Raw genomic sequence first — 25,703 nt, forward strand, 5'->3', positions numbered from 1 at the left:
TATTTGTATGTATATATACACATATATTTTTAGAGGGGTGTGGGGCAGGGCAGCAGGGGCAGGGGAGAGAGTCTCAAGCTGACTCTGTACCCAGTGCCAAGGGTAACTCTGATGGGTCCATCTCACAGCCCTGAGAGCATGACCTGAGGCAAAATCAAGAGTCAGACGCTTAAACTCTGGAGCCACCAGGCACCTTCCAATCAAACTACTTTTAAAAATTGACATAAAAAAAAATTGACATCAATAGGAGCACCCAGCCAATTCAGTCAGTGGCGTGGGCAGCCCTTGATCCTTGGGGCTGTGAATTCCAGCCCCACGTTGGGAATAGAGATTACTTAGAAATAAAAATTCTTTTTAAAAAAAGTTGACTATCAGTAGCTTCATACAACATCCCACTAGTACCATCAAAGCTGGAGCCCTAAAACAGAGAGGTTGGGGTGGGGGTGGGGCATGAGGGCAGTGGTTTTATTGGTCACAGGACCTGCATTATTGACATTGTTGTGCTTTGGAAGCTGTGAATAATTTTCAGTGACATTAGAACTAAAACCACTCTTCTGTCTTCCAAAGTATCAGAGGAGGAAAATAGCATGCCCAACAAGACAAACGGAACCCACTTCATTAACCAGATATAGAAAACAAAGTTAAAAAAAAAAAAAAGAAAAAAAAAAAAGAAAAAGTTAACACTTAACAGTCCTAAAGTGGACACTTCACATCAATGAAAGAAGGCTGAACCATTACAGTGAATGTACATAGAATAAACTCATCTGTTAAAGGGAAAAAACTTTCAGACAGGGTTAAAATATTCTGTGTACCAGCAACACACCTAAACAGAGCAATTCAGAAAGATTGAGTGACGCTTCTGGTCTGGTGTGTAACTGCCCCCTGCTGACCCCAAAAGAACTAGAGGGATCTGCTTCATGGTTTTATGCACTGGCGCCATGACCAGACATGAAAAGGGGCCTCTGTGAACCTAAAGAAAATCGGGCAACCGCCTAAGAGAAACATGTCTTTGCTTTCTGGTTCCCTGTAGGTGTCCCTGACGTCAGGGATGTTGCCGTAGCAGGGTGTGGAGAGCAGGAACACGGGAGGTGCACGAGTGCACAAACCAGGAGCACCAAGGAGCCCTCGTCTGTGGCCCCTTAGTTTTAGCATCTAGTCATGTAAGCAGTCGTGGAAGCTGAATTCTTACATATTAAGATTGTAATACAATTAGGTCATTTTATCAGTAACCTTTATTAGGAAAGACCAGGCTTCTAGAATCTGCCGGTTTCAAAATGACACCAAACTGAGAAGTAAAAAAAAATTCATGAAAGGAAGTTTAGAAGATATGCTCCTGTCAGAATTGAGTGGAGGATCCACTCAGCTGGATGTCTGCCAGCTCCTGATTCATTTAGTCCAAGGCCAGTAAAAATTCGGGGTCTTGCTGGATGGAAGAGGTGTAGGTTCTAGACTTTTGGGCAGCCAGTGGAGGAGTCCGCGTAAAAGGCCAGTGGGAGCATTGCAAATTCAGAGGGCAGGAGAAGTAAGGGATTTACATTGGTTTTTAAAATCCCAGATGGAGGGCAGCCCCAGTGGCTAGGTGGTTTAGTGCTGCCTTAAGCCCAGGGCATGATCCTGGAGACCCAGGATCAAGTTCCACATCGGGCTCCCTGCATGGAATCTGCTTTTCCCTCTGCCTGTGTCTCTGCCTCTCTCTCTCTCTCTCTCTGTGTCTCTCATGAATGAATAAATAAAATCTTAAAAAAAAATAAAAGAATAAAATCCCAGATGGAGGGACACCTGGGTAGCTCAGCGGTTGCGCATCTGCCTTCAGCTCAGGGTGTGATCCTGCGGTCCCAGGGTTCGAATCCTGCATACGGCCTCCCTGTGTTGAGCCGGCTTCTCCCTCTGCTTCTGTCTCTGCCTCTCTCTGTGTATCTCATGAATAAATAAAATCTTTAAAAAATAATAATAGGGATCCCTGGGTTGCTCAGTGGTTAAGCATCTGCCTTAGGCTCAGGGCGTGATCCTGGAGTCCCGGGATCAAATCCCACATCAGGCTCCCTGCATGGAGTCTGCTTCTCCCTCTGCCTGTGTCTCTGCCTCTCTCTCTCTCATGAATAAATAAAATCTTTAAAAAAATAAAGCCCCCCCCCAAAAAAAATAATAATAGTAAAAATAAAAATAAAATCCCAGATGGAGTCACAGTGAGAAGGCTATTGTCCCTGTTAGTGACCCCCATACAATCATAAACATGTTGTCACTGTACCACGAAAAATACCTTTTGGAGGCTGAGACAATCTCCCTATTATAGATTTTTTTTCAAGGATCTGAAATATATTAAATGTGAAATTTAATTTAGAGTTTTAAAATATCTTTGGAATTGTCAGACTAACCTTGGGTTAAGCTAATCTTGAACTTAACCTAAGTTAAGCTTCCAAGGTGGAAAAAAAATCACCTTAATATCTGTGCTGTCTAGTTGGCTCCGTGTTCCAGGTGAAGGGTCGACAGGATTTGGATGTAAGAGAAGACAGTGTCCTTCAATCCAGTTCTGTAAAGAACAAAGGCAAACTTGCATAATTTAAAAGTTACAAAACTCCTTAGTGCTGGATTATTGGAGAAGAATAGCATCTGCTAAAGCTAATTAAAGTTTAATATGTTCAATGAATGTGATTGTTACAGACAAAAAAATCATTAAAGCGCTGTAGAAAATTGTTAAGTTGCCATCAGGCCACATAACAAATTGATGATTTTTCTCACTCTGAATTAATGCAAATTCCCGTTGTGCTCTATTTAATTATGCACAAAATAGTGCCCTTGACTCAGATTTCAATGAAGAACTTCATTTTTTTTTACTTTTAAGACTCCAAGTAGGAAATTCAATTAGCATTATGAAAGAAATGCTAAAATGGGGCATTTAACTCAAAATGTATTTCAGCTCTTCCCATTTAGCCAGTCACTCACCTGTCCCCTGTGCTGACTATACTGGCAGAGGCCCTTTTGTGTTTCAAAATGTGAAATGTTTTCATTTTAGTTTATTCACACATTTGAGAAAATTATTGCCCTCAATGTTCTCAGAATGTGAAATAATAAATGTAAATAATGTGCTTGCTGTGTCTCCTTTGGTTCCTGTTCTCACAGTTTTACGAGACACTTAAAATAGCATATAAACTGCAATTTTTAAAGAGTCGATTTAGGGCAGCCCTGGTGGCGCAGAGGTTTAGCGCCACCTGCAGCCCAGGGCATGATCCTGGAGACCCTGGATCTAGTCCCACGTTGGGCTCCCTGCATGGAGCCTGCTTCTCCCTCTGCCTGTGTCTCTGCCTCTCTCTCTCTCTCTCATGAATAAATAAAATCTTAAAAATATATATAAAAGACAGTCGTTTTAGCTCACATTATATGTCACATACACTTTTTTTTTTTTTTGCCACATACACTTTAAATGAAGTTTTTAATTTACCAGTGGGAAATGTACAAAGGCTGATAAAAAGTGTGTATGTCTCAACTCAGCGTTCCGTGGGCTGTGCTATCCCTCAGTTTTGCCCCATTGTAAAATACATGCTAAATCTAACACACAAGTGGAACAAAACCAGCTGAAAGGCAGTTGTGGGCAGTTGGGTACCTGATGTGCTGCGGCACAGGGCTCCAGGTATCCCCATCAGAACAGGGACATTGCTCCAGTTCTGTGTTCTCATTTCCACTACAATGGTTGGTAGGTCATTATTCTTTTTACTCTTCGATCATAATTCCTAAATATAATTTAAGCTGATTATGTGCTCAGTTTTATAGGCTTTTTTTTTCCACTCAGCATTACATCAGGATCACTGTTCCTCATACTAAATCATCTTTGAAATAGTTTTAATAAACTTCATAATGTCACATCATGCAAATTTACCACAATTTACTTACTGTTTTTTATTAGTTCCTTATGCTAGGAACATCTTGGTGCATAAATCATCATCTGTGTCTCTGTTTGCTTAGGATACAATCCTGGAAGTAGAGATCAGAAGACATGCATGGTAGACTCTCAGCGCCCGCTGCCAGCCTGGCCTCGCGGGCAGTTAGGCCAGGCTACGCCTTGGAGAGGAACAGTCACAGAGAGTGCTAGCAAGTGTCGGTGGGAGCCTTTGCGCTGGTGTTGAAAGCATAGATGGAATAAAATCTTTAAAAAAAAAAAAAAAAAAAGGGCAGCCCTGGTGGCACAGCGGTTTGGCGCCACCTGCAGCCTGGGGTGTGATCCTGGAGACCGGGGATCGAGTCCCATATCGGGCTCCCTGCATGGAGCCTGCTTCTCCCTCTCCCTCTGCCTGTGTCTCTGCCTCTCTCTCTCTGTGTCTATGAATAAATAAATAAAATCTTAAAAAAAAACAAAGAAAGCATAGATGGTCTTGTCACAGTTCTGAGGAGGAAGCATGTGACAGTGTACAGGGCACTGGCCTGGAGGTGAAACCATCCTAGTTCCAGATACTAGCCAGGCACCTGTGTGGGTAGGCCACCATTTTGCTTCCCTGGGCCCCATTTTCTGGCAGAGTCAGGGAATGTAGGTAGTAATAGAGCTAAAACCACACTTGCCAGAGAGTTAACAGATTCAGGCTTTCAGGAGGAAGACAGTCTCTACTTCATTGGGCTCCTGTTGGAGGAGAACATATAAATCACATCTTATGCCTAATGACATTTGTGCAGAAGAGGAAGTGAGAGTCCTTGACTATTTGTAGCTATCAAAGAGCTGGCATTTCCAGAGATCTCACATACATCTGCACAAGTGTGGGGTAACTTAGCACATGCTTATTCATAGCACTATTATTTGTAAAATTAATAAGATCAATAACATCAACAGACGTTGCTGCATACATCTGGTGGCATACCTTTCACCCCCCAAAAAGGAGGGAATTGGATTGATAGGGAAAGATCATAAAGACAGGGTATCACGAGAAAAATGATCAAGGTACACCCCAGGATACATGGTATGCTAACATATTTTAAAATGGAGAGAGAGAAAATATTTTCTTGTCTGCGCACTAATGTGTGGGAAGGTGTGTAAGACCCCCAAGCATCGCTGCTCGTGGGCCGGGAGCTGGCAGCCGAGATGGAGAGAGTGTGCACTGTGCCTGAGAAAATAAGCAGAGGGATGCTGCCATCCACTGCGTTTGCTCAGTGTACTGCTCTCCTCTCTCTCTCTCATCCATGCTGTCGGCCTCCCTCTTCTCCGGTACTTTTGTCCTTTAACTGATGGAGGAGCCTCATCGCTCCTTTGTACATCTTGTTAAACTGGCTGTTAGAGGATCATCAGACTCCAGATATGAATTTTTCTTTGGCAGTAATGTTGCATAGACAACGTCATCTGCTTTACATTTTCTCACTTGGGCGTCAAAGACCCAGTGTCTGAGTCGGCGGCCCAAGGGGCTTGGGCACGGACTGGGGCACAGGTTCCACTGTCTGCTGCTCCCTAGATCCACTCTTTCATGCGCTTGTAAAATAGCCATATTACAACTACATCATCTCTTCATCTTTTAGATGAAATTTCCTCCAAAGAAAAACTTCATTTTTTCTCGCTATTTGGTGCAGAAAAGATAAAATAAATCGTGATCATTGTTCATTGACCAGTTTTCAGAATACTGAGTGGGTTGACTAGGTAACCATATGTTTGACTCCTTTACTATCACCATGAACTCATGGGCTTTAACATTTTATGTTTTGGTCATTTGCAAGTATTCTTTCTCGTATTCAGAGTGTGCCATCTGGGCATAGGGCTGCCTTCAGGTGTGCCCTGTAACCCAGGGGGTTTGGGATAGCTTGCTTTCTGGTGTGACACGTGGTGACACTTGTCAGGTGCATTTCCTAGCTCCAGGTGGAATCCTGTATTTTCCTAAAGAGCCCTGATTCCTTTCCATGAGAAATGGGTCAATAGAAGCCAAGACCTGGGTGCTCAGTCTGTTCCTTGTCACACGTGGTCGTTTCCAGGCCTTGGAAACTACGGACAGTTACAAAATGGGTGGGTTTTATCTCTAAGAGAAAATTCATCACAAGTTCAAACTGACATTTCCAATTCAAATTTAGACTTCCAAGATTTTTATTTCTTTGATTTTATATTTGGAATTTGTTTTACCAATGATATTCATGGTTTCAGTTAGCTCTTTGGCTTCATATTCTAGTGAGTTTTGGGGTCCACAGTCAGTCACAGTTCTGTATAGACATGCAGGAGTTATAGGTAACTCTGTAGTGGTCTTCGAACAACACTGCAGGGGCGGGGGGCGTCTGGGAGGCCCAGTAAGTGAAGCATGACCTTGGGGTCCTGGGATCGAGCCCCCATGTTGGGCTCTCTGCTCAATGCGGAGCCTGCTTCTCCCTCTCCCTCTGCCCTCCTTGTGCTCTCTGTCTCTCTCTTTTTCTCTCAAATAATAAAACTTAAAAAACACCACTCGGAGTAATGCCTCCCTCTGTGATTAAGCCGTGCACAGTTCCTTTGTTTTGTTCTGCTTTCAGTATTTGAGATTACTCTTCTCCCCTCCTGAGTGAATTTGGTTTGTATATCCTGTTGCTACGTCACATGGCTCCTGAGTTAGAAGACGTCCCTGCACTCTGCTCCTTCCCTGGGGTGGCTTCTGTCTGTCTTAACAGAAGCAAATGGGAATATATATGCAAGTCTTGACCCTCATACCTTTTTGAATTTTAACAAAATTTTTAAAGACTAAAACACAAAGCCATAAAGGCCCTGCTCACTGGAGAGGTTCTCTTTGCCATGAGTGAACATTATTCCTGTCCTTTCTCAGGTACAAAGCGTAGTGCAGGGTATTTGGTACGCTATACTGCTCTGCCTGCAGTGTAATGAGAAACCAGATGTCTTTTGGGAAAATGTGACAATGGTTCACTGTTTGAAGCAGGCAGGTTTTGTGTGCTCTCAAAAAAATCTGTTCAAGGGCCTGCGTGCTAAAGCTGCGTCCTGCATACCTGCTGTCTTTCAGGAGCTGTACCCCGCATTCTGCATTCACAACGGGGGCTCTGACCTTGAGCGGCTCCCCACGGCCAGCACCTGCATGAACCTGCTGAAGCTTCCTGAGTTTTACGACGAGACCCTTCTGCGGAGTAAGCTCCTCTATGCTATCGAATGTGCTGCTGGCTTTGAGCTGAGCTGAGCTGAGGAGACTGGGACTGACCCTCCACAGAGGGGTGACCAGCGCCCACACTGCGGGTGGTGCCCCCTGGCCACTGAGGGGGCTGGGGCCGGACTCCTGCAGCTCTCCTGTCTTCCCCAATCCCTGTCCCTTACTCCCCACCCCCCCCATGTTTTAGATGGTCCGTTAAGTCGTGGTCACTTACTTAGATGGATACTGCTTTTCAAGGAACTTAGAATAACAAATGTTATGTGCCACGTGGCTACTTTAGTCCTTTTGCCAAGAAGAGCACAGCCTCAGATGCGTGGCGACTCCATGAAATAACCAAAGATGAAGCTTTGGCTTTGCCGATGGACTCGAGCCCGTCCAGAGGTGCCCAGGCTCCCACCGGGGGCTGCGCTTACTCGGTCTATGGAGACACAGGGCCTGGGAGGGGAGACACTTCCTCTCAGGGCCCTCTGCTTCTCGTGTGGCTGAATTGTTTACAATCCCAATTGTTAAAACTAAAGGCATTTTCTCTCCTGCTGCCTTTTCCCAAAGTGGTTAGGTTTGGAAAATACACAACAATGAGAATATTTTATTTGTGCTTTTTAAGCCATTCCCCTGAACGGGATTAGCATGCTTGTTTCGGTATACCGTTGACCGCAGCGTGGTGGTTTGGGTATTCCTGTGTGTGGGTGTGTGTGAGGGGGATGCTCCATCCCTCTTCCATGTTCGGCTCCACATCGTGGCTGGAGAGCATCCGGGCGAGGGGCAGGCTTGTCCAGCTCCCACAGCGCGTGTGGCCTGTGATCAGCAGTGACCTGGGGAGAGCAGACACTGGCATCGATTGGAGTCACTTGAACCAAAGTGGCGGCCTGCTATGGCGGGGCCGCCGCCCATCCTCCTCCCCCCAGGGCCGCACCCGCCCCTCCTCCTGGGTATTTGGGTAGTGCGCCATGCTTCTGCACCCTCTACTTCTCGATGGTGCTGCCCTGGAGAAGACTGGACAGTCCCAAACGCGTGTCCGGGGAGAGGAGTGTTGATGACCCTTCCTTAAAAAGGCACTTTATCAGGACCTGCCTTGTTGCTGGGTGATTTCGCTCTCTGAGCATGAGCTGTGGGAGCCAGAGTGACCCTCACTACTGCCGGCGGGGGGTGGGGGGGGGAGGTCTCCTTCCGTTTTCCCTCTGCCTCGCCCAGCGTTTCCTGTCACTGGGGCTGTGGGATGTCCTATGGAATTGACCAGAATTAGCAATATGCTTTTAAATGCGGGGATACTGAATGACACTTTTAAGACAATGACCATATCAAAAAAAAAATGTATAATTTCATAATTTGAATAATAAATTAAGTGTTTAAATGCTATTTGTAGTCTTGATATACAGAAATAAAATAATTAGGGTTTGTCCTTGGTTTTATTTTTATCTTAGGTTGGGTTATATTGAATGTTCTGTATCTTCTTATAATAGTTTGTGTATTTTATTATCAGTATTTTGAAAATGGATTACCTGGGACTGAAGGGAGATGGGTGGTTATCTCTACTTGGGTTGTTTTTTTTTTTTTTCTTAGCTTCTCTGAGCTTATTTATTTATTTGTATGTTCCAGTGGTTAAATATTTGCATTAAATGTTTTTTTCCCCAAGACTGTTTTGGAGTCCCCTGAAATCATTGTGATTAGTTGCTGAAACAATTGAAATTCTAAGAGTGGACTATTTTCATCACGGGTGCGTGAGTGACATCAGGTAACACGGTATAAGAACAGCCTGTGAGTATTGCTGAGAACCCACCAAACCAGACAGGATGCCAACCGTCTGCACACTTGGAGAGGCTCTGGCAGGTGGCCGTGTGCTGGGGGGCCCTTCCTGGGCTGCTGCTGACAGCCAGGGTCCCCAGCCCCAGGGGACTGCCACCCTCCTGGGGCACTTGAAGGATTAGCAAGACAGTGTTGAGAACCATTATATCTAAAGGGAGGCTCTCGTGCAGTGCCTTGTTTGCCTTTCTCTGTGTTCTGTTCTGCTTCATGTTCACTGCTGGTAGTTTTGTGCTCAAACCTGAACGTTGAATTAAAGTAGGGCGTACTCCAGGTATTTCTCACAAGCTGTCACCTGCAGGTGGATCTGGCCAGTGTCCTCGCTCATCAGTGCTCTTGTCACCATATCCTATCCTGGTGCCGGTGACAACCCCGCCCCGTGGCTTATGTGTGCCATGCACCTCTGCAGCACTGCCAGGCACCGCGGAGCCCACAGAAGCCACGTGGCACGGCCCCGGCAAGCGGCAGCCTGCCGTTCATGCAGGCCGATCCACGCAGGCCTTCTCACACAGACATGCCGCTCACAACAACGGAGAACTGAGGCAGCGCCTCGCACACCTATGGGTGCTCATGGGATCTGGAGCCTAGGAAGGGCTCCAGAAGCTTCCTCAAGAGGAGTGGTGAGCTGGACATAATTTCATATTTAAGCCATCTCATACCTTGAAGAAAGACAGCCAAAGGTGAATGAAGATGCAAATAAAATGGAAATCTGGAGCCTTCTCCCCGGGGCGGCCGCGCGGGAGGAGGCCGCGATGGCCGATGAGATCGCCAAGGCTCAGGCCGCCCGGCCTGGTGGCAACACGATCTTCGGAAAGATCATCCGCAAGGAAATCCCAGCCAAAATCATTTTAGAGGATGACCAGTGTCTTGCTTTCCATGACATTTCCCCTCAAGCACCAACTCATTTTCTGGTGATACCCAAGAAGCATATATCCCAGATCTCTGTAGCAGAAGATGATGATGAAAGTCTTCTTGGACATTTAATGATTGTTGGCAAGAAATGTGCTGCTGATCTGGGCCTGAAGAAAGGTTAACGAATGGTGGTGAATGAAGTTTCAGATGGGGGACAGTCTATCTATCATGTTCATCTCCATGTTCTTGGAGGCCAGCAGATGATTTGGCCTCCTGGTTAAGCACGTTTTAGAGATAATTTTCCCTTCTCTAGGCAATGATCAATATTTCTAAGTTCCAGTATGTTAAACAGTATACTTTTGCCTGTGTATGGATAGATTGAGGAAGTAATTTTTAAAACCCATACATAATAAAAGACAATGTTGCATGGCAAAGAAAGAGAAAGAAAGAGAAAGAAAGAGAAGAAAGAAAGAAAGAAAGAAAGAAAGAAAGAAAGAAAGAAAGAAAAAGAGAAAGAAGAAAGAAAAAGAAAGAAAAAGAAAAAGAAAGAAAGAAAGAAAGAAAGAAGAGAAAGAGAAAGAAGAAAGAAAAAGAAAGAAAGAAAGAAAGAAAAAGAAAGGAAGAAAGAGAAAGAAAGAAAGAAAGAAAGAGAAAGAAAGAAAGAAGAAAGAAAGAAAAAAAAGAAATCTGGAGCCTTGACTAGGAGCCTGAAGGAAACCAACCAACACTAATGATTAGCTGGCCTCTTACAGCCACAATATTAACAAACTCAGACATGCAAGGCAGTCAACTCCGTGAAATTCACCTGTGCCAGGTCAGGAGGCACAGCACGTGCGTGTTGGCCTGAGAGGACACGGCCACGCTTGGACCACACTGACAGCAGGTTTCCCTTGGCATGTCTCCTCCCCCAAACTATGGGTGTACAGAGGCCTTACCGCACACCACAGTGGCAGCCTCAGCGAGTCCTGGTGGGAGGCCTTGGAGAGCTGAGGACCAGCCAGGCTGCAAGTAGGAGGCTCCCGTGGGCTCCAGGGCCAGGGGCCACGCAAAGCTCTCTGCTTGCAGAAAGTACTGAGGGCGAGTTCTTAAGCCTAAGTACTTTGTGCATCGGCTCCTGTGTCTGTGAAGGTGGGGACAATCTAGACACTTGGGCTTCGCAACTGTGTTAGGAAGGGATGAGAACTGTTCTCCTCCCATGGACTGCTATAGTAGAAATGCAGTGGACTCTAAGCTGTGGCCTTACGAGGTTCGGCCTCACATCTACCAAGTGCAGAAGGATGACCTTCACCCGACCCCTGCCGTAAGCAGCACGCAGCCCTGTTGACGCCATCGCTGTTGCCTCCGCGGACTTGCCTGCCTCTTGCCCTGTGCATCTCCCCCTTCATCCTCGGTTTACAGCAGTAGCTCCCGTCAGCCGCTGAGCCTTGGGTTGTGCATTGACCGCCTGCTACTGCGGGATCCAGAGGCAGCGCCTCTCGGGAGCAGCCTCCTCAGGTTACATTTGTGACAACTAGCAACTCACTGTCATTTCTGACATGGCTTCTTTACAGGCAACGCCAGTGAGCCGAAGATACTTCACCTTACACCGGCTGCGCAGCTTTGGCTAGGAGCCCCCCCGCTGGCCACCCCGGGGTGGGGGGGGCACAGCAGCAGTGGAGGCTCATCACTTGGTGTTTTTCCTGCAGAATAAAAGCAGAGGGCGTGTCCCTTGTCACTTGCCCAGGACAGTGATGCTGCATCACGGCGCGTAGCCTTGTGATCGCGAATTTACTGTGGAGGTAGGGGCGTTTGTGGGGTATGTTGGGAACACGGGGTCTGAGCAGCTCTTGGCGCTAAGGCGAGTCAACTGCCAGGACTGCAGATTCAGGATGAGCCTGTGAACGTTAGTGTCTGAGTGGTGTTACCAGAAGCTTCTGCTTGGACACAGTGCTAGGTGAAGGGGGCGCTATTTGAGAATTTGAGATGGGGCAATAAATGCATGCTGTAAAGGACCCATGGGAGGAGGGCCAGCCAGAGATACAAGGCCCCGAGTCATGCCTGCACGGATTGCAGAAGCTTGGGGAACGATCTGCGCAGAGAACGTGAGTGTCATGGACGTTAGACTCCTGTGGTGGCCATGCCACGAGCTCAGCACCCATCCTCGTGCCGGAGGCCCAGCCCCAACTGGGAAAGCATCTGTCCCCTGCCTCCCCGTGTCCTGGCGGCCGCTGGTGCCCCCACATCTGCCCATGTCACATCTGTGTCCGCCCTTCTCTACAGGTGCTCGTCCGCTGGAATCAAGGTCCCACGGAGAACCCAGAGTGACCCCTTCTCAAGGTCCTCGGTTACACCTGCAAATACTTGTTCCACGTAAGGCTGTGGGGACAAGGACGTGTGCCTCTGTTGGGCACACCCCCACACACACCGGTCCCCTGGGGCGAGCACAGTGGTGGGTGAGCCCAGCCCTTCTGGTCCTTCCTGCTCGGCTGCAGGCAGCAGAGCCTCACGAGTCCGTCCCTCACCATGCGGAACCTCGGGCCCATGGCAGAGCCCTGTCCCTCAGCCTGAGCCAGGTGGTCCAGGGGAGGAGCTCACATGTCTGCAGTTTTACTGTCCCAGTTGGTCCCTGGGAGTAGTTGTTGGGAAATAATGATAGCACCTCAGAAACTCTTGGGCAGCTCAGATCATGAGGGCCGGGACTTCTGAGCGTCCCACTTGAGATGTGTGGGGTCCGTGCCCTTGGTGCTGGGTGACACCCAGCCCCTGCTGCTGTCAGAGCCAGTTCCCTCCCTCTCGGTTCCCCCATGTCCCCCACCCCTGCCGCAGGTGCACAGGAGCAGGTGTCTCCCGGGATTCTGGTCGGGGCACTGCAGGCCAGACCCTGCTTCCGTGTCCACCATTCTTCATCGCAGTAAGGGGGGGATCTCCAACCTCTTGCTAACTGGGCTCCACTGGCTTCTTTGGTGTCCTCCTCTGGCCTCTGGGCCTTTGCACTTGTTCCCTCTACATGAAAGCACTCCCCACAGACACTCAGGTGGCTTGCTGCCTCACTTTCTTCAGGCGATTCTTTGCTCAGTGTCACCTTTCCTTGTCATAACCTTGTTGTGAGTTGTCCTTGCTTATTCACAATTTTCTGAGAGGCACTAGTCCCTGTCTGATATATTAACGCACTCCACACCTTCATTCTCCATCCGCCCCCACCCCCACTGGCATGTAGGTCTCATTAGGGCAGCAGTTCGTCTGAACTGCTCAACACCAATACCCAGGGTAATGCCTAGTACACATCAGGCTCCACGATTGTTGAATGAATTTGCTTGATGAATGAAGGTTTGGTTAAGGCCTCCATGATCCTGCGGATTGGGAACCCTTGGCAAACACAGTAACGAGGAGGAGGTGATCACCTGTAAGACTGCCCTGCGCTTCCAGCCCTGGAGCAGACACCGGGTACCGCCCCCTCCACTGCCATCCAGGTCTGGGGCTTCCTTGCCCTCCCTGGCTGGCCACTTCCCGGGTGACCCCGTAGGCTGCGCACATGCTCCATCTGGCGGTGGCCGCACCGCTGTGGGATTAAAGCCCGGAGGAGCGGTCCTCCCTGCCTGTCCTGGTTTCTTATGGTGACAGCACCCTGAGCTGCCACTGTTAGGAGCCGGCGGCTTGTCTTGAAACTCGGACATCTTCACGGAACCCGCGGGATTATCCTACTGTGTCTCTATCATGTGGTGGCTTTAAAATGATAGGATGTGGGCAGCCCCAGTGGCACAGTGGTTTAGCGCCGCCTGCAGCCCAGGGCGTGATCCTGGAGACCCTGGATCGAGTCCTACGTAAGGCTCCCTGCATGGTGCCTGCTTCTCCCTCTGCCTGTGTCTCTGCCTCTCTCTCTCTCTCTCTCTCTCTCTGTCTCTGTGTGTGTGTCTCTCTATGAATAAATAAATAATCTTTTAAAATAAATAAAATGATAGGATGTAAAGCAAGGCTTCTAATAAAAAACCTTAGATAAAGTTTAAAATCCCATTGCCTTAGTTCCTCAAAGCGTTACACGCTTGGCATGCCATGCCGTGCCACTTCCAGGTTCATACCAAGACATGAAGACGTCCAACAGGCTTGCATCTGGGCTGTTGGAGTGACATTATTCATTATCCAGCCAGAAGCTAAAGAAAACCTATGTGTCCATCAGCTGAGGATGAGGAAATTAGTATTCTTTGGACATGACACCAAAAGCACAGGCAACAGATAAGCAAGACAGGCTCAAACCGCAGAGCTCCTGCACTGTGCCGGGAGCAAACAGGGTGAAAAGGCAACTCACCACTTGGAGAAAAGACGTGCAAACCATGTGTTGTTAAGGGTTGATGTCTGCACATAGAAGGAGCTGCATGGCAAAAACAGCCAAATTAGAAAGTGAACAAAGGACCTGAGCTGACATTTCTCCAAAGAAGATGTGCAGATGGCCAGCAGACACGTGAGAAGGTGACGCGCGTGGCTCCTCGTCTGGGAGTGCAGGTGAGATCCAGTGAGCTGCACTGCACACCTGGAGTGAAAGCAACCACTCAGAGCAGAAGCTGGCCAGGATGTGGAGTGGGACCCCGCATGCCCCACCAGCGGGAATGCAGGCTGGGGCGGCTTCTGTGGAGAGCAGTGTGGGGTCCCCGCGAAGATCCCAGTAGTGCTACCAGCAACCCCATCTCTGGGTGCGGACGGGCCCAAAGGACATGAAATCTGGTGTCAGCGACGTGCACCCACACGTTCACTGCAGCACTGTTCGTAGTAGCTGAGACGTGCACGACCTCAGTGACAGTGGATAGGTGAGCGGAGGAGGATGATGGGGCAGGGGGTGAGCAGGAGAGAGCTGGAGTATTCCTCAGCCATGAAGAGGCAAGCCCTGCCAAGCATGACAGCGTGGATGGGCCAGGAGGCCCAACACAGAAAGGCCAACGCAGAGTGATCTGTGATGCGCGGGGTGTGACAGAGTGGAGGAAGGGAAAATGGTGGTCACCAGGGCTGGGGAGGGAGTGGTGGGTCAAGGGTACAGGCTTCACGTGGAAGAGGTCCAGGTTCTGAGCACCTGACACACAGCCCAGGCCCGTGGTGAGCGGTGCTGTGCCATGTACTTGAGATGCGCTGAGAGGGCCTGTGTGTGTCCTCACCGTGCTCACAGGTCAGCAGGGTGGGGGCATGTGCATCTGGGCGATCGTGTGCGAATCAAGCCATCACGTTGTACGCCTTTAAGAAAACCAGGTACGTACCGTCCTACCAGGGTAAGATAAGAACCTAAATAACGAAAACAGTGCATGGAGCCCCGCGGACAGCTGGGATGGTGCGCGGGTCCGCGGTGTCCACCTCAGTGCTGCTCTGGACACGAGCGGTGCTTACCTGATGCGGGCGCCGCACCCTTAGGACAGAGCTCGGGAAGGCCGGCGCCGAAGACCAGTGACTGGACCTGGCAGGAGCGGCGGCACACACCACAGGGGCTGCCCCCACGTCCGTACAGTTCTCGCGTCTGCGCAAGACGTGTGCTTAGCTCATCTACCGTCTTTTTTCCTCTTAAATGGTTTAGCTTTTAGGGCAATTTAGTTTAACGCACATTTAACATCCACAACGATGTAATGGGAGACGGGCCCCATGTGGGTTCTCACCCAGGACTCACCCACCTCTCGTGTCCCTGCTGGAGCTGCCATGAAGGCCCCTGTCCTGCAGAGCCCCCCAGCTTCCCCTGCTGGTGCCTGGGGCAGGTCTCAGGGGGCGAGGCCTCTGGGAGGCGATGGGCCATGAGGACGAGTGGCATGACAGGGTGTGCCCAGAACTGACCACCACGAGGGCCCGACGGGGGCGGGCTGATGTCCGCCTCTCGCCACGCTCACCCCTCCCAATCCCAACTGTGAAGGGCCGCTGCCCCAAAGGCTGTGCCTGGTGGGTCCCTAACCTCCCTGCTGGGCCCCACTCTCACCTGTGCAGCTGCACACCCACGTGGCATGTGGCTCGTTAGCCTCTCTGATCCCTCCCTTCATGTCTGTCATGTTATTTTGTCTTAGGCCAGAAGCCAAGCTCAATGTGTAGTGAAATGTCCTGGGGTTTGGAGTGAACCTGCTGTAACCCTGCTGATGACCGAATGAAGCTATGAAGCTGCCTGTGGGGATGCAGCTCGCATGTGTGCCTTTCCTGCAAGCTCACCAGAGGCCCAGGACGGATGAGTGCCGCGTGGGGGGGGGGGGGGACGTGAGTGCACCTCCAAAGCGGCAGCTCTGCCAGCCAGTGAGAGACTCTCACCAGGCACGCGATGCTCCTAGGCTCCCAGGGGCCAGAACTTGAGAAGTTGGTGTCCACGGCACCCCCCATCGGCCTACGGGCTCATCCAGGGCCCCCCACCTTCTCCGCGCACAGGAAGCCTCCTGCTGGCTCCCTGACCTGTGACCTCCACCTCCAGCCTGACCCCACCTACCCTTCCCCTGGTGTCTGTGACCCCCCGGCTTGGGTGGGCCACAGGGCCCTCCATCCCCCAGCCGTGTCCTCCTGGCTGGGCTCTCCTGGGTCAGCTCTAGCCATCTTGTGTTCTGTGCTGGGCAGTCACCGTGTCCTGCCCATACACGTGCTGTCCACACGCAGCCTCTGGTGTAGACTCCCCTTTGTGCCTCTCTGTCCTCCATGTGAACTGGGCTCCCCCACGAGGATACATCAGGGATCCTCAAAGTGAGATCCCCCAACCAAAGGCAGATACTGCATCATGTTGTCCGTGCCTCTAGGGGCCCCTGGAGGCCTCACCTCAGGCCGGCCTGGCCCCTGCTGTGCATGGGCCCCATGCTGTCCCCCACCGTGACCCCACGGCAGGAGCCGCCCATGCTGGGCTGACGTGAGAACCGGGGCGGGCGGACCACGCAGCTGCCGCACCCAGCACAGCATCTGATGCCCGCAGATGCAGGGAGCTGTAGAAAGGAGAGAGGCAGCTGGGGTAGGGCGGGAGCAAGAGAAAAAAATCTGTGCAATGAATATGATGACAAGTTTCTCTCTGACATTTTATGGGTCAAAGGCATAAACGGCACATTTCATGTGGAAAGATCACCCCAAACATGAGGCCTGGGCTGTCCCATCAACACTTTCTGTGGTTTCCCAGAACACGTTCACTGTCTCCTCCCGTGTGAGCATCTCAGCCCCACGTTCAAGGTGGACCCCCTGGGCTCTTCCCCGCCTTCCCCGATCGTGGCCGCAGCCTTCCACCAAGTCAGGGTCCCAGGGCACTCCCCAGCCTCCAGGGCCCCACCGCGGCAAGGACAGGGTGGCCCCTGGAAACTCACCAGTGCCTGGGGGCCGGGGTTTCTCCACGGTCAGCCACGCAGGCCGAGGGCATCCCTGAGGCGCGCTGCTTACTCATCCTGCCCCCCAGGACTGCGGACCCCGGCGCGGCCCACACTGCAGACAGAGAGCGAACCGCCTTACCTGCCAGTGCTTGTGGGCCCTGTCAGTCTCGGGCATCAGGGGACACTTCTCTCAGGGGAGTGGCCTGTGGCGCCGGGGCACGGGTGACACTGTTCTTGGGGGGGACAACCTGGACAACCAGGGTCCTGTAGACCGTGGACCTTTGGAGTGTGCAGTCAGATGAACCTGGCCCCCTGGGGCCCTGCACCATCCAGTGGACCCCGAGCCCCTCAGCCACATGGACAGGACCCAGAGCCTCACCCAGGGCACTTGAGGCCGGGGCTGTAGGGCGCTGGCAGGTCCCCGGCTCACAGCATCTGCCGATGACCAGCCCGGCATAGACACCCCCGCCTTGACCTGCCAGCTGACCCCCTCTCGAGACGGTACGTCCCACAGCCTGATGCCAGTGGTGCCCCAGCAGCCACTCGCCACCTGCCATGGTGAGGCTGCCCCTGGGGAGGCAGTGCCTGTGCTGGGGGCCGGGGGTCCTGGGGAGGGTGCCTGGGAGCAGCCTCACAGAACGAGGGGGTCCAATGAACGGGTGAGGGGAGGTGGGCACACAGTCCAGGTGGGGCCCTTGGCAGGTGGTGGGGACACAGACCTGTCCCCCCAAAAGGAGCAGGAGGTCACTGGGCAGGAGTACAGGCTGGGCAGGGAGTCAGGGAAGGGCTCCCGTGTCCCTTGGAGCAGATCCTAAATACCAGAGCTGGGAACTGGCTTGGACGGCAGGCAGTTGTGAGCCCCGCGGGTGACAGGGACCCGCAGGTGGGAGGGTGGCTGGCACCCCTCAGGCGGCTGGGGTGCAGGTGGCCAGGTGGGATCATGACGACCGGGGCGGAGTGAGCAGAACGCAGGTCCTGATCATTGAGCAGAGGGGGCCCGTGTGGGGACACGGCGTTGTGTGAAGGTTTCGGGGGACCCTCGGGAGCCAGAGAACGACACGCCCGTGTCCTTGGTCTGCTGCTCTTCAGGGACGGCAGATGTCCGCCCCACGCTGGTCGCCGGTGGCCGGAGGGCTGGGTCGCATCCCGCGGAAGACCCCGGAGCCCGCGGCCCGGAAGGCGGCTGCCACCTGCCGGGGACACCCGGTGGCCTGGCCGAGCGGCGCAGCCCCGGCCCGGAGGGAGGCCGCGGGCCAAGGGAGCAAGCCAGGAGCTGCCCACGGCCGAGGCGCCCGCAGCCCGAGGGCCCAGAGGCGAGGCCGCGGGGGCTGGGGATGCGACGGCGGGGCCCCGGGGGGGGGGGGCGCCGGAGGACCGGCCCCGGCCTCGCAGGGGCGCCCGGCGTCCCCCGAAGGCGGCGGTGCCGGGCGAGCCACCCCGTAACCCGGGCTCGGGACCCCAGGGCCGCCGCGCGGCGTGCGGGGGGCGGGAGAGGGGGCCCAGGCCCGCCGGCGAGTCTACGCGGCCCCGCCCGCGCGAGCCCGTGGGAGGGGTCCCGCCGCGCCCGCCGCAGCCCCGCACGTGCGGACGTGGCCGGCAGGGGGCGCTCCCAGACAGGAGGGCGGGGGCCGGGGGCGCCTCTGCCCCGCGCCGGGCGGGGGTGGCTCTGCGCGGTCCCGCGGCCCCACCGCGCCGTCTCGCAGGAGGGGACCGGGACCCGGGGTCGGGGTCGGGGGCCCTCGCCGCTCAGCGTCCGGCCTCTCCTGGGATCACCTGGGACAGACGCGTCCAAGGAAGGCCGTGCCCCTCGCCGACCCGGGAGAGGAGCTCTGCCACCTGGAAACCCCCTCCGCCCCGGCCCCGCGCCCCGGCCCTCCCGGCCCTCCCGGCCCTCCGGCCCGCGCCCCGGCCCGCGCGCCCGGCCAGCAGGCCCCGCAGCCGCCCCCCGTCGGCCCGGCGGGGAGGGGGAGGGGGAGCGTCAGTTGCGGGCGCGGCTCCGGGTCTGGGCCCCTCGTCCTGCTAACCCCGCGGACCTGCCGCCCCGCGACGGCCTCTCCCGCAGGGCCTGTGCCGGCCGGTTTGGCTCCGGGGTGGGGGGGGGGGATGTGGGCGAGGCTTTTTCCCAGATAAGGACGCGGGGATGGGGGGGGCCGGGGGGGGGTGGCACCCGATGATCCAGGATAACCTGCAGCCCAGCATCCTAAACTGAGCCCCTGCCGACCTGCCCCGTATGACGCTAAGTGCACACCTTCCAGGGGTGGGACGGAGGCCTTTGGGGGCTGCCATTCAGCTGCCCCCACCCCGAGATGACTCCTACGCTGTCTTAATGCTGGTTTTGATTTTTTAATATTGTTTCAGCCTCTCACAGTCTCTGGGCCTCAGTTTCCCTGGTTGTAAAATGAACATTTGCCCCAGCACGTGGGCCCAGGGCCTCCCCAAGCCAACAGTGTGAGGGGCCAGCGCCCAGGGCTTGGGTGCCAGCCCAGCAGGGGACCCCACCTCCTGTCCACCCCGGATTCTGCGCTGTGTTCAGATGGCTGCTGTTTTTGTGAAATCCGAGTTGCGCATGCATGCGGCTGAGAGGTACAGAGGCCCACCTGCCTACCCTCAGCCCGTGAGCACCAGCGCTGCCACATAGCACAGGACTCGTGGGTGGCTCCTCGGAAAGCCTCGGTGTCTGTACCCCTGCAGCAGCAAGTGGGGGCACCTGCCGGAACCATGGCCGCTCCCTGCTCTGGGCTGCAGCCTGCCCGCCTCCTGTGGCCGTGGGAAGCCTTCCTTCCAGGGCATTGCTCTGGCAGGCAAGGCATTTGCACCCCAAGACCACAAATACCTCTGTTTGGTTTGTTAGGGACACAGCACAGGCCAGGCCCGTGGCCAGGGTGGTGGAATGGCCACTGTGCCCCCTTATGCCTTACCCCACACACACCTTGGTGGGACATGGGCTCTGGGGTCTTTCCAGGCCCACAGACCAAGGCCCGAGGACAAATAAGCCTCGCCCTCTGCATGCATCGGAGCAGGTCCGGTCCCTGGGCTGGCCTCTCTGCTCCTGCCTTCCCTCTACAAACACTTCATAAGACACCCCCCTCACCACCCCTCCCAGCTGCCACGGCCTGCCTCCCCCTTCTTCCCCAGTAGGGCAGAGGTCAGACAGCAGCACTTGCTCCTCCACAGGGGATGGAAGCAAACTTTCCCACACGAAGGCTGAGCTGAAACCCAAAACCCAAGTGGGACCAGCTCTGCCAGAAGGGGATGGCAGGGGAGCAGCAGGGCAGGGAGCAGCAGCATGGCTGGGGATATGGGACTTGGCAGTGGGTGCAGCTGATAGAGCAGCCACGTGGGCCCAGAGCACCGGGATTTGGGGATCAGATGTGGGGCCCCAGCCATGTGCTGGCTCAGTGGCAGCGCGCAGCATGAGGAGAGGTGGGAGGCACATGGTAACCAGGAAGAGGGGCCACCACCCCGTGACACCTGCTGCCCGGGGCAGTCCTTGCACCCACTGGAGGGTGAGCCGGCGGGGGCTGGCAGCACATGGGGAGGCGGGCTGCGTGCACCGGCGCTGACAGGTGAGCAAAGCCCGGGTCATCCCGGAAAGGGGTGGGGACCACGCTCGGCAGAGCGACCAAGGTCAGCATGGCTGCTCCTCTGGGCCTGTGGGCAGCTGCCCTCATCACCCTCGCGATGCTGGCCAGGCCCCCAGGCAGGGAAGGTGCCTCCTCTAGTGGTTCAGGGAATTGGGAACCAAACCAGACGTTGGCATCTGCTCTGCGGGGGCAGGGAGAGGTGCAGGTGTCCCGGGCTCACCCAGGGCGGCAGCTGAGGTTGGTGTCGCGCAGCTTATCCTGAGTCTGCCCCTGGTTCGGACCCGCGGAGCCTCCCCTGCCTCAGGCACGGCCCCCGGTGCTGTGACCTGCGTGAGGCTGCCTCACCCATTGAAGGGAGCGAGCCTGCTACCCACACCCGGTGAGTGGAGGCCCCGGGCGCTGTGGACCAGCCACCAGGCTAGGACCCCCCAGCACAGAACGGTCAGCCTCCAGGACTCTGGGTGCACCGTGGCCAGGGGCCCCATGAACGGATGCGGAGGTTTCACAGCAGAGACCCTGGAGCCCTGCCTCAGCTCTCTGCCTGCCCACGGACACGTCCCCTGCCCGAGCTTCTCAGCCCCTGGCCGGCGACGTCCTCGGTCAGGACTGGGCAACACACTGGCTGTGGCTTCCGAAGCACCTTACGTCCGCCAGGTAATTTAAGTTATGGTTTCTTTAGCAAAACCCTCAGTCCTATGGTGCAGTCTGCTGTGTGCCGACCATTCTGGAAGGTGGAGATGTGGGGCCGGCTGTAGGAAGGCCCCTTTACAGTGCAGGTGGAGGTGGGGGAGAGCTCGGCCCCAGGCGCCCCTTTCTGCGTCCCTGGGGCCACTTTCCGGAACATTCCATTGGAGAGCCAAGGCCTGTGGGAGATCACGGCTATACCCGCCTGAGGGACAGGACACCCAGGGAGGTCGGATTTCGGGCAAACAGTGAGCTCCACCCATTACCCCGGGTGTGCCTGGGACCCAGGGCACCACTTACGGGGCAGCCAAAGCCAGGAGGGCACGGTAAAGACTGGGTCTTGGTCCCAAGCATGTCCAGGGGGGCAGCAGCCAGGACAGCCGATCCCTGGGGTGGCCTCCAAGTCCTCCTTGGGGTTGGGCCAGAGCCTGGAAGGCACAAAGACCGCCCCAAATAGGAGACCCTGGTCTGTCCGGCCTGGCCCGGCAGTGGGTGGCAGACATAGAGCAGACCTCATAAGGACCTTGTAAAGACGAGCCTGGAGGGCAGAGGTGGAAGGTCGGCATGGGGTCCTCTGTCTCCCTAGAGGGCGCGGGGTGGCTCTTCCGGCTGGACCATGGGGGCATGCCCAGAGCCTAGGCAGGCTAGAGAGAAGGGAAGAAGGTAAACACAGCTGCAGAGGGCAAGGGCCACCTGGAGGGATGGCAGGCCCCTGAGTCACGCCCTGATGACACGGGGGCCGCCAGCTGGGCCGGAGTGCTGTCCCTGCATCCAGAGCCCCCGAGGAGGAGAGGAGGCCTCACAAACTCCACTGGCGCCTGCACCCCCCGAGTGCAGCTCCCCAAGACTCCCAGGTAGGCCTCCCCACCTGGGCAGGTGCAGTGGGGGTGGGGCCTGTGGTCCAGGGCCAGGTAGGTGTGAGCACCCTGCCCCAGGGGCCGAGGAACACAGTCCTCAGGTGCCTCAGACGCACCCTTCCCACGTTAAGGTGAACCCGTGTGCCGTCCATGGGGTCCGCCTGCCCGCTGCTCTCCCTGTGCCTCCTGAGGGACACTCCACTACGCTTGCTGCTGCTCTGTGGCCCTGGTGACCTTGTACTCTGAGGACGAATGTGCAGGGAAGGAAAGGGTTCATACGCTGTGGGAAGTACCCCGTCCCTTGTCCCTCCCACGATGCCCCGGAGACAGAGCTGGCCCCAAGGGGGTGGGCAGGCTGGGGGCCAGGCCAGAGGAGCAGGTGGTGGCCAGATCTGGGGTTTGCCCTTGCAGTGGGAGGGAAAGAGGGGGCATCGCCCGATCCCAGGGCCCCGGGGCTGCGTGGGGGGGGGGGTGCAGTGAGAGGGGTGGGGGGCTGGGGCCGATTCTGTAGCCGGGGTTTCTAGGAGGAAGGGGACGAGGACTGGAGGCCTGTGACGCTGATGAGATGGGCACAAGCTCGGGGGACCCCACGCGGACATTTTGAACTTGTTGGGTCTCTGGAGCCTCTGGGACCCAGGGCCGCGGGAGCAGCCTGGGGCATAGGGAGGGGGCTCGTTGTCCCATCTATGTCTCTTCTGGCCCCGGGCTACCCATCCCCAACTTGCTCTGCTTCTCCAGGGCCGGTCAGCGCCATCCACCCTGTGTTCTTGCTCCTGTTGTGCCCAAGATCGTGAATCCGAGAAACCACCAAGGAGCCGACACCGATGCAAACACACGAGGGTTTATTTACAAGCTCGAGCTTGGGTCCAAGTGTACCCGACACAGCTGAGCAGGGGCTTGGACCCCGAGGTGGGTTCCAGCTTAGTTTTAAGGGCTGGTCTAGGGGACCTCCAGAAGGGGTGGAGGAATTCCTCAAATTCTGTTTACATTCTGATATGGGGCCTTCAAGGGCTTTGAGCTCTGTTCTCATTCTAATATGGGGCTTCCCGCCACTGGCTTGGGCTCTGTTCTCATTCTAATAGGGGCTTCCTGCCCTTGGCTTGGGCTCTGTTTTTATTCTAATATGGGGCTTTCTAGGACGTCAAGCTCTAAGCTGTTTCTTCCTGTAACTGAAGTAAGGTAAAGTTCAGCTTATTCACAGGGGCCTGGGATGGCTGTACTTGTGCTAACGCTGAACTTAAAGTGGAATGGCCTTAATTTTCTCGGCCTCCACAGCTCCGACCGTCACCGTCCTCACGAATGCACCTGTGCCCTCCCATGCAGGACTGGAGGGAGGAGCCCCAACAAGAGCCCTGGGTCTAACCCATGAAGACCTGGGGCTCATGGGGAAGCAGGGCCGTGCCAGAGCACGAGCCAAGCGGGGGACACAGGGAGGCAGGAAGGAGCAGGTGCCGAAGGGACCCTGTCTCAGGAAGCTGGGGTGGGAGGCACCCGGGGGCCTGCCCAGCATGGCCCCTCACTGATGGCACCATAGTCCTTCCCCTCCCCCCATGGAGCCTGATCCCAGGACCATGACCTGAGCTGAAGGCAGAGGCTTCCCCGACGGAGCCCCCCAGGTGCCCCCAGAAATCAAAATGTTTTTATTACCTGAAGGAGCAGACATGCAGGGCTGGAACCAGGCAGTTCGGAGCAGCCGCTCAGGCCTGGGGCTCCCCGGGCACCCCCAAGTGAGGCAGGGCTGCAGCTGGCGGGGAGCCATGGGCTCAGTGACCTATGGCACCCTGTCTGATGGCTCCCCCACCTGGGCCGTGCTCTGCGGACGGTGGGGGCGGGGAAGAGCGTGTGGCATGTGTGGCCCACCCGGCGTGTCCCCACCCTGGGTCCCAGCCAGGTGCGCCCACCCTGTTGTAGCCGCCCCCACCGCACCTGCGTGTCCTGCAGGAAGGCCCGCTCTGCGCGCACCACCTGCACACACCCGCACTCGCCCAGGCCGCACCCTACGGCCTCCCCCCGCCAACACAGGGCCCGCGGGGCCAGGGAGGTGGCAGGAATGGAGGCAGTGAGGACCTGGCAGGTGCTCATGGTCCAGATCCGGGAAGAAGTCGGAATCTCTGCCCCGGTGCCTTCCCGGAATCACGTTCTCGGGCGTTTTCACTACCCCCTATTTCCGTGCCTTAAGCACTGCTGATTGCCCGTAACAATAAGGCACCATTTTTCTGTGATAGGGTCATGGGAAACATTTGAGGCTTTCTGTTTTGAAGATGCGGCACTGAACACCTGGCTCCCTGTGGATGGTTCCCTTAGGTCTCCCACGGTCATGCCAGCATCTCTCAGACGCCTGACTCCGCATCGTAGAAAATCTAAAAAGTTTGGTCTAATAATGAACAGTGTGTTACTGGCGCATCAGAGGACCTGCGGCAGACACTCCAACCCGGGGGCGGTCACAGGGTAGGCTCTGGCCACCTGGGAATGGTCTCCCAGCACGGGACCCTCCCTCCTGCACCTCAGGACCTGGAGGCCAGGGGTTCCTGGGGGGCGGGGGTCCCCCCTCGGGGTCGGAGGCAGGCTAGCCAGGGCTGCTGTGGGCAGGCATGACTCACAGTGGCAGCACCCAGGCCCCATCAGGCATATCATGACGACAGCGGCTCCCGGGGAGGGTGCCCATGTCACTCCCGCTCCCACACCCACACCCAGTTCCCCAACTCATCCCCGCCATGCCTGCCATTTCCACTCCAGCCTGTGCGTCGGCACCAGGGGTGTCCCCAGCCAGCCCATCCTTATGCTGAGCTTAGGCTCTAATTGTCCTAAGGGAATCACAGTCCTTTTTCCTGTCTTACCGGTTTCTCAAATGATGATTCTTGGGATTCGGAGAAACATCTGTATTTCCCCAGAACCGGGAAGGAATTGCAGGCAGCGCCACTGGTGGGCCAGCCCCAGAGGGCGGCGTGGGCAGCACACCACAGGCCTCACCGCACTCACCGCGGGAATGGCCGTTCACGGAGACGGTGCCAAGGCAGATCAGCCCCCCACCCCAGTCCCGGTCCCACCTTCCCAGGATCTTAAAGGTCCTCTCCGCGGGCTCCATGGAGCCAGTGGACCCTAAGGTCGACTCCACAGGGAGAAATGAAGGGTTCTGTGTTGATTTATTTTTCATTAAAAAATAAAGGAGGGGCAGCCCCGGTGGCTCAGCGGTTTAGTGCCACCTTTGGCTTGGGGTGTGATCCTGGGGACCCAGGATCGAGTCCCACATCGAGCTCCCTGCATGGAGCCTGCTTCTCCCTCTGCCTGTGTCTCTGCCTCTATCTCTCTCTCTCTCTGTCATGAATAAATCAATAAAATCTTAAAAAATAAAAATAAAAATAAAGGAGGAACACCTGGGTGGCTCAGTGGTGGAGCATCTGCCTTCGGCTCCGGGTGTGACCCCAGGGTCCTGGCATCAAGTCCCGCATCAGGGTCCTCAAAGGGAGCCTGCTTCCCCCTCTATCTCTATCTGTGTCTCTGCCTCTCTGTGTCTCATGAATAAATAAGATCTTAGAAAAAAAAAACAAATAAGAGAAAACGTAAGCCTGATGCGTATTT

General features: G+C 55.1%; 1 protein-coding gene, 1 long non-coding RNA gene and 1 pseudogene across 7 annotated transcripts in view; all 3 read left to right on the forward strand.

Annotated features, from left to right (window-relative positions):
* UBE3C (ubiquitin protein ligase E3C) overlaps positions 1–8,716 on the forward strand; it is a 126,034-nt gene extending 117,318 nt beyond the window's left edge. For 5 of the 6 annotated variants that reach the window (XM_025450798.3, XM_049094612.1, XM_025450848.3 and 2 more), the window contains one exon: positions 6,942–8,716. In XM_025450798.3, coding sequence (XP_025306583.1) covers positions 6,942–7,112 — 171 coding nt within the window. In that variant the 3' untranslated portion in view covers positions 7,113–8,716. Of the gene's footprint in view, positions 1–3,960; positions 4,330–6,941 lie in introns of those variants that run through there. The other variant, XM_049094613.1, reaches the window with a different exon arrangement.
* An 867-nt stretch (positions 8,717–9,583) lies between these two features.
* LOC125752608 (adenosine 5'-monophosphoramidase HINT1-like) lies at positions 9,584–10,164 on the forward strand (annotated as a pseudogene).
* Positions 10,165–22,622: 12,458 nt separating this feature from the next.
* LOC125752678 (uncharacterized) lies at positions 22,623–25,444 on the forward strand. The gene is made up of 2 exons (XR_007402771.1): positions 22,623–23,033; positions 24,386–25,444. It is a non-coding gene; the product is annotated as an uncharacterized LOC125752678 (long non-coding RNA).
* Positions 25,445–25,703: the final 259 nt, after the last annotated feature.

This window comes from Canis lupus, chromosome 16, assembly GCF_003254725.2.
Source record: "Canis lupus dingo isolate Sandy chromosome 16, ASM325472v2, whole genome shotgun sequence".
NCBI classification, from domain to species: Eukaryota; Metazoa; Chordata; class Mammalia; order Carnivora; family Canidae; genus Canis; species Canis lupus.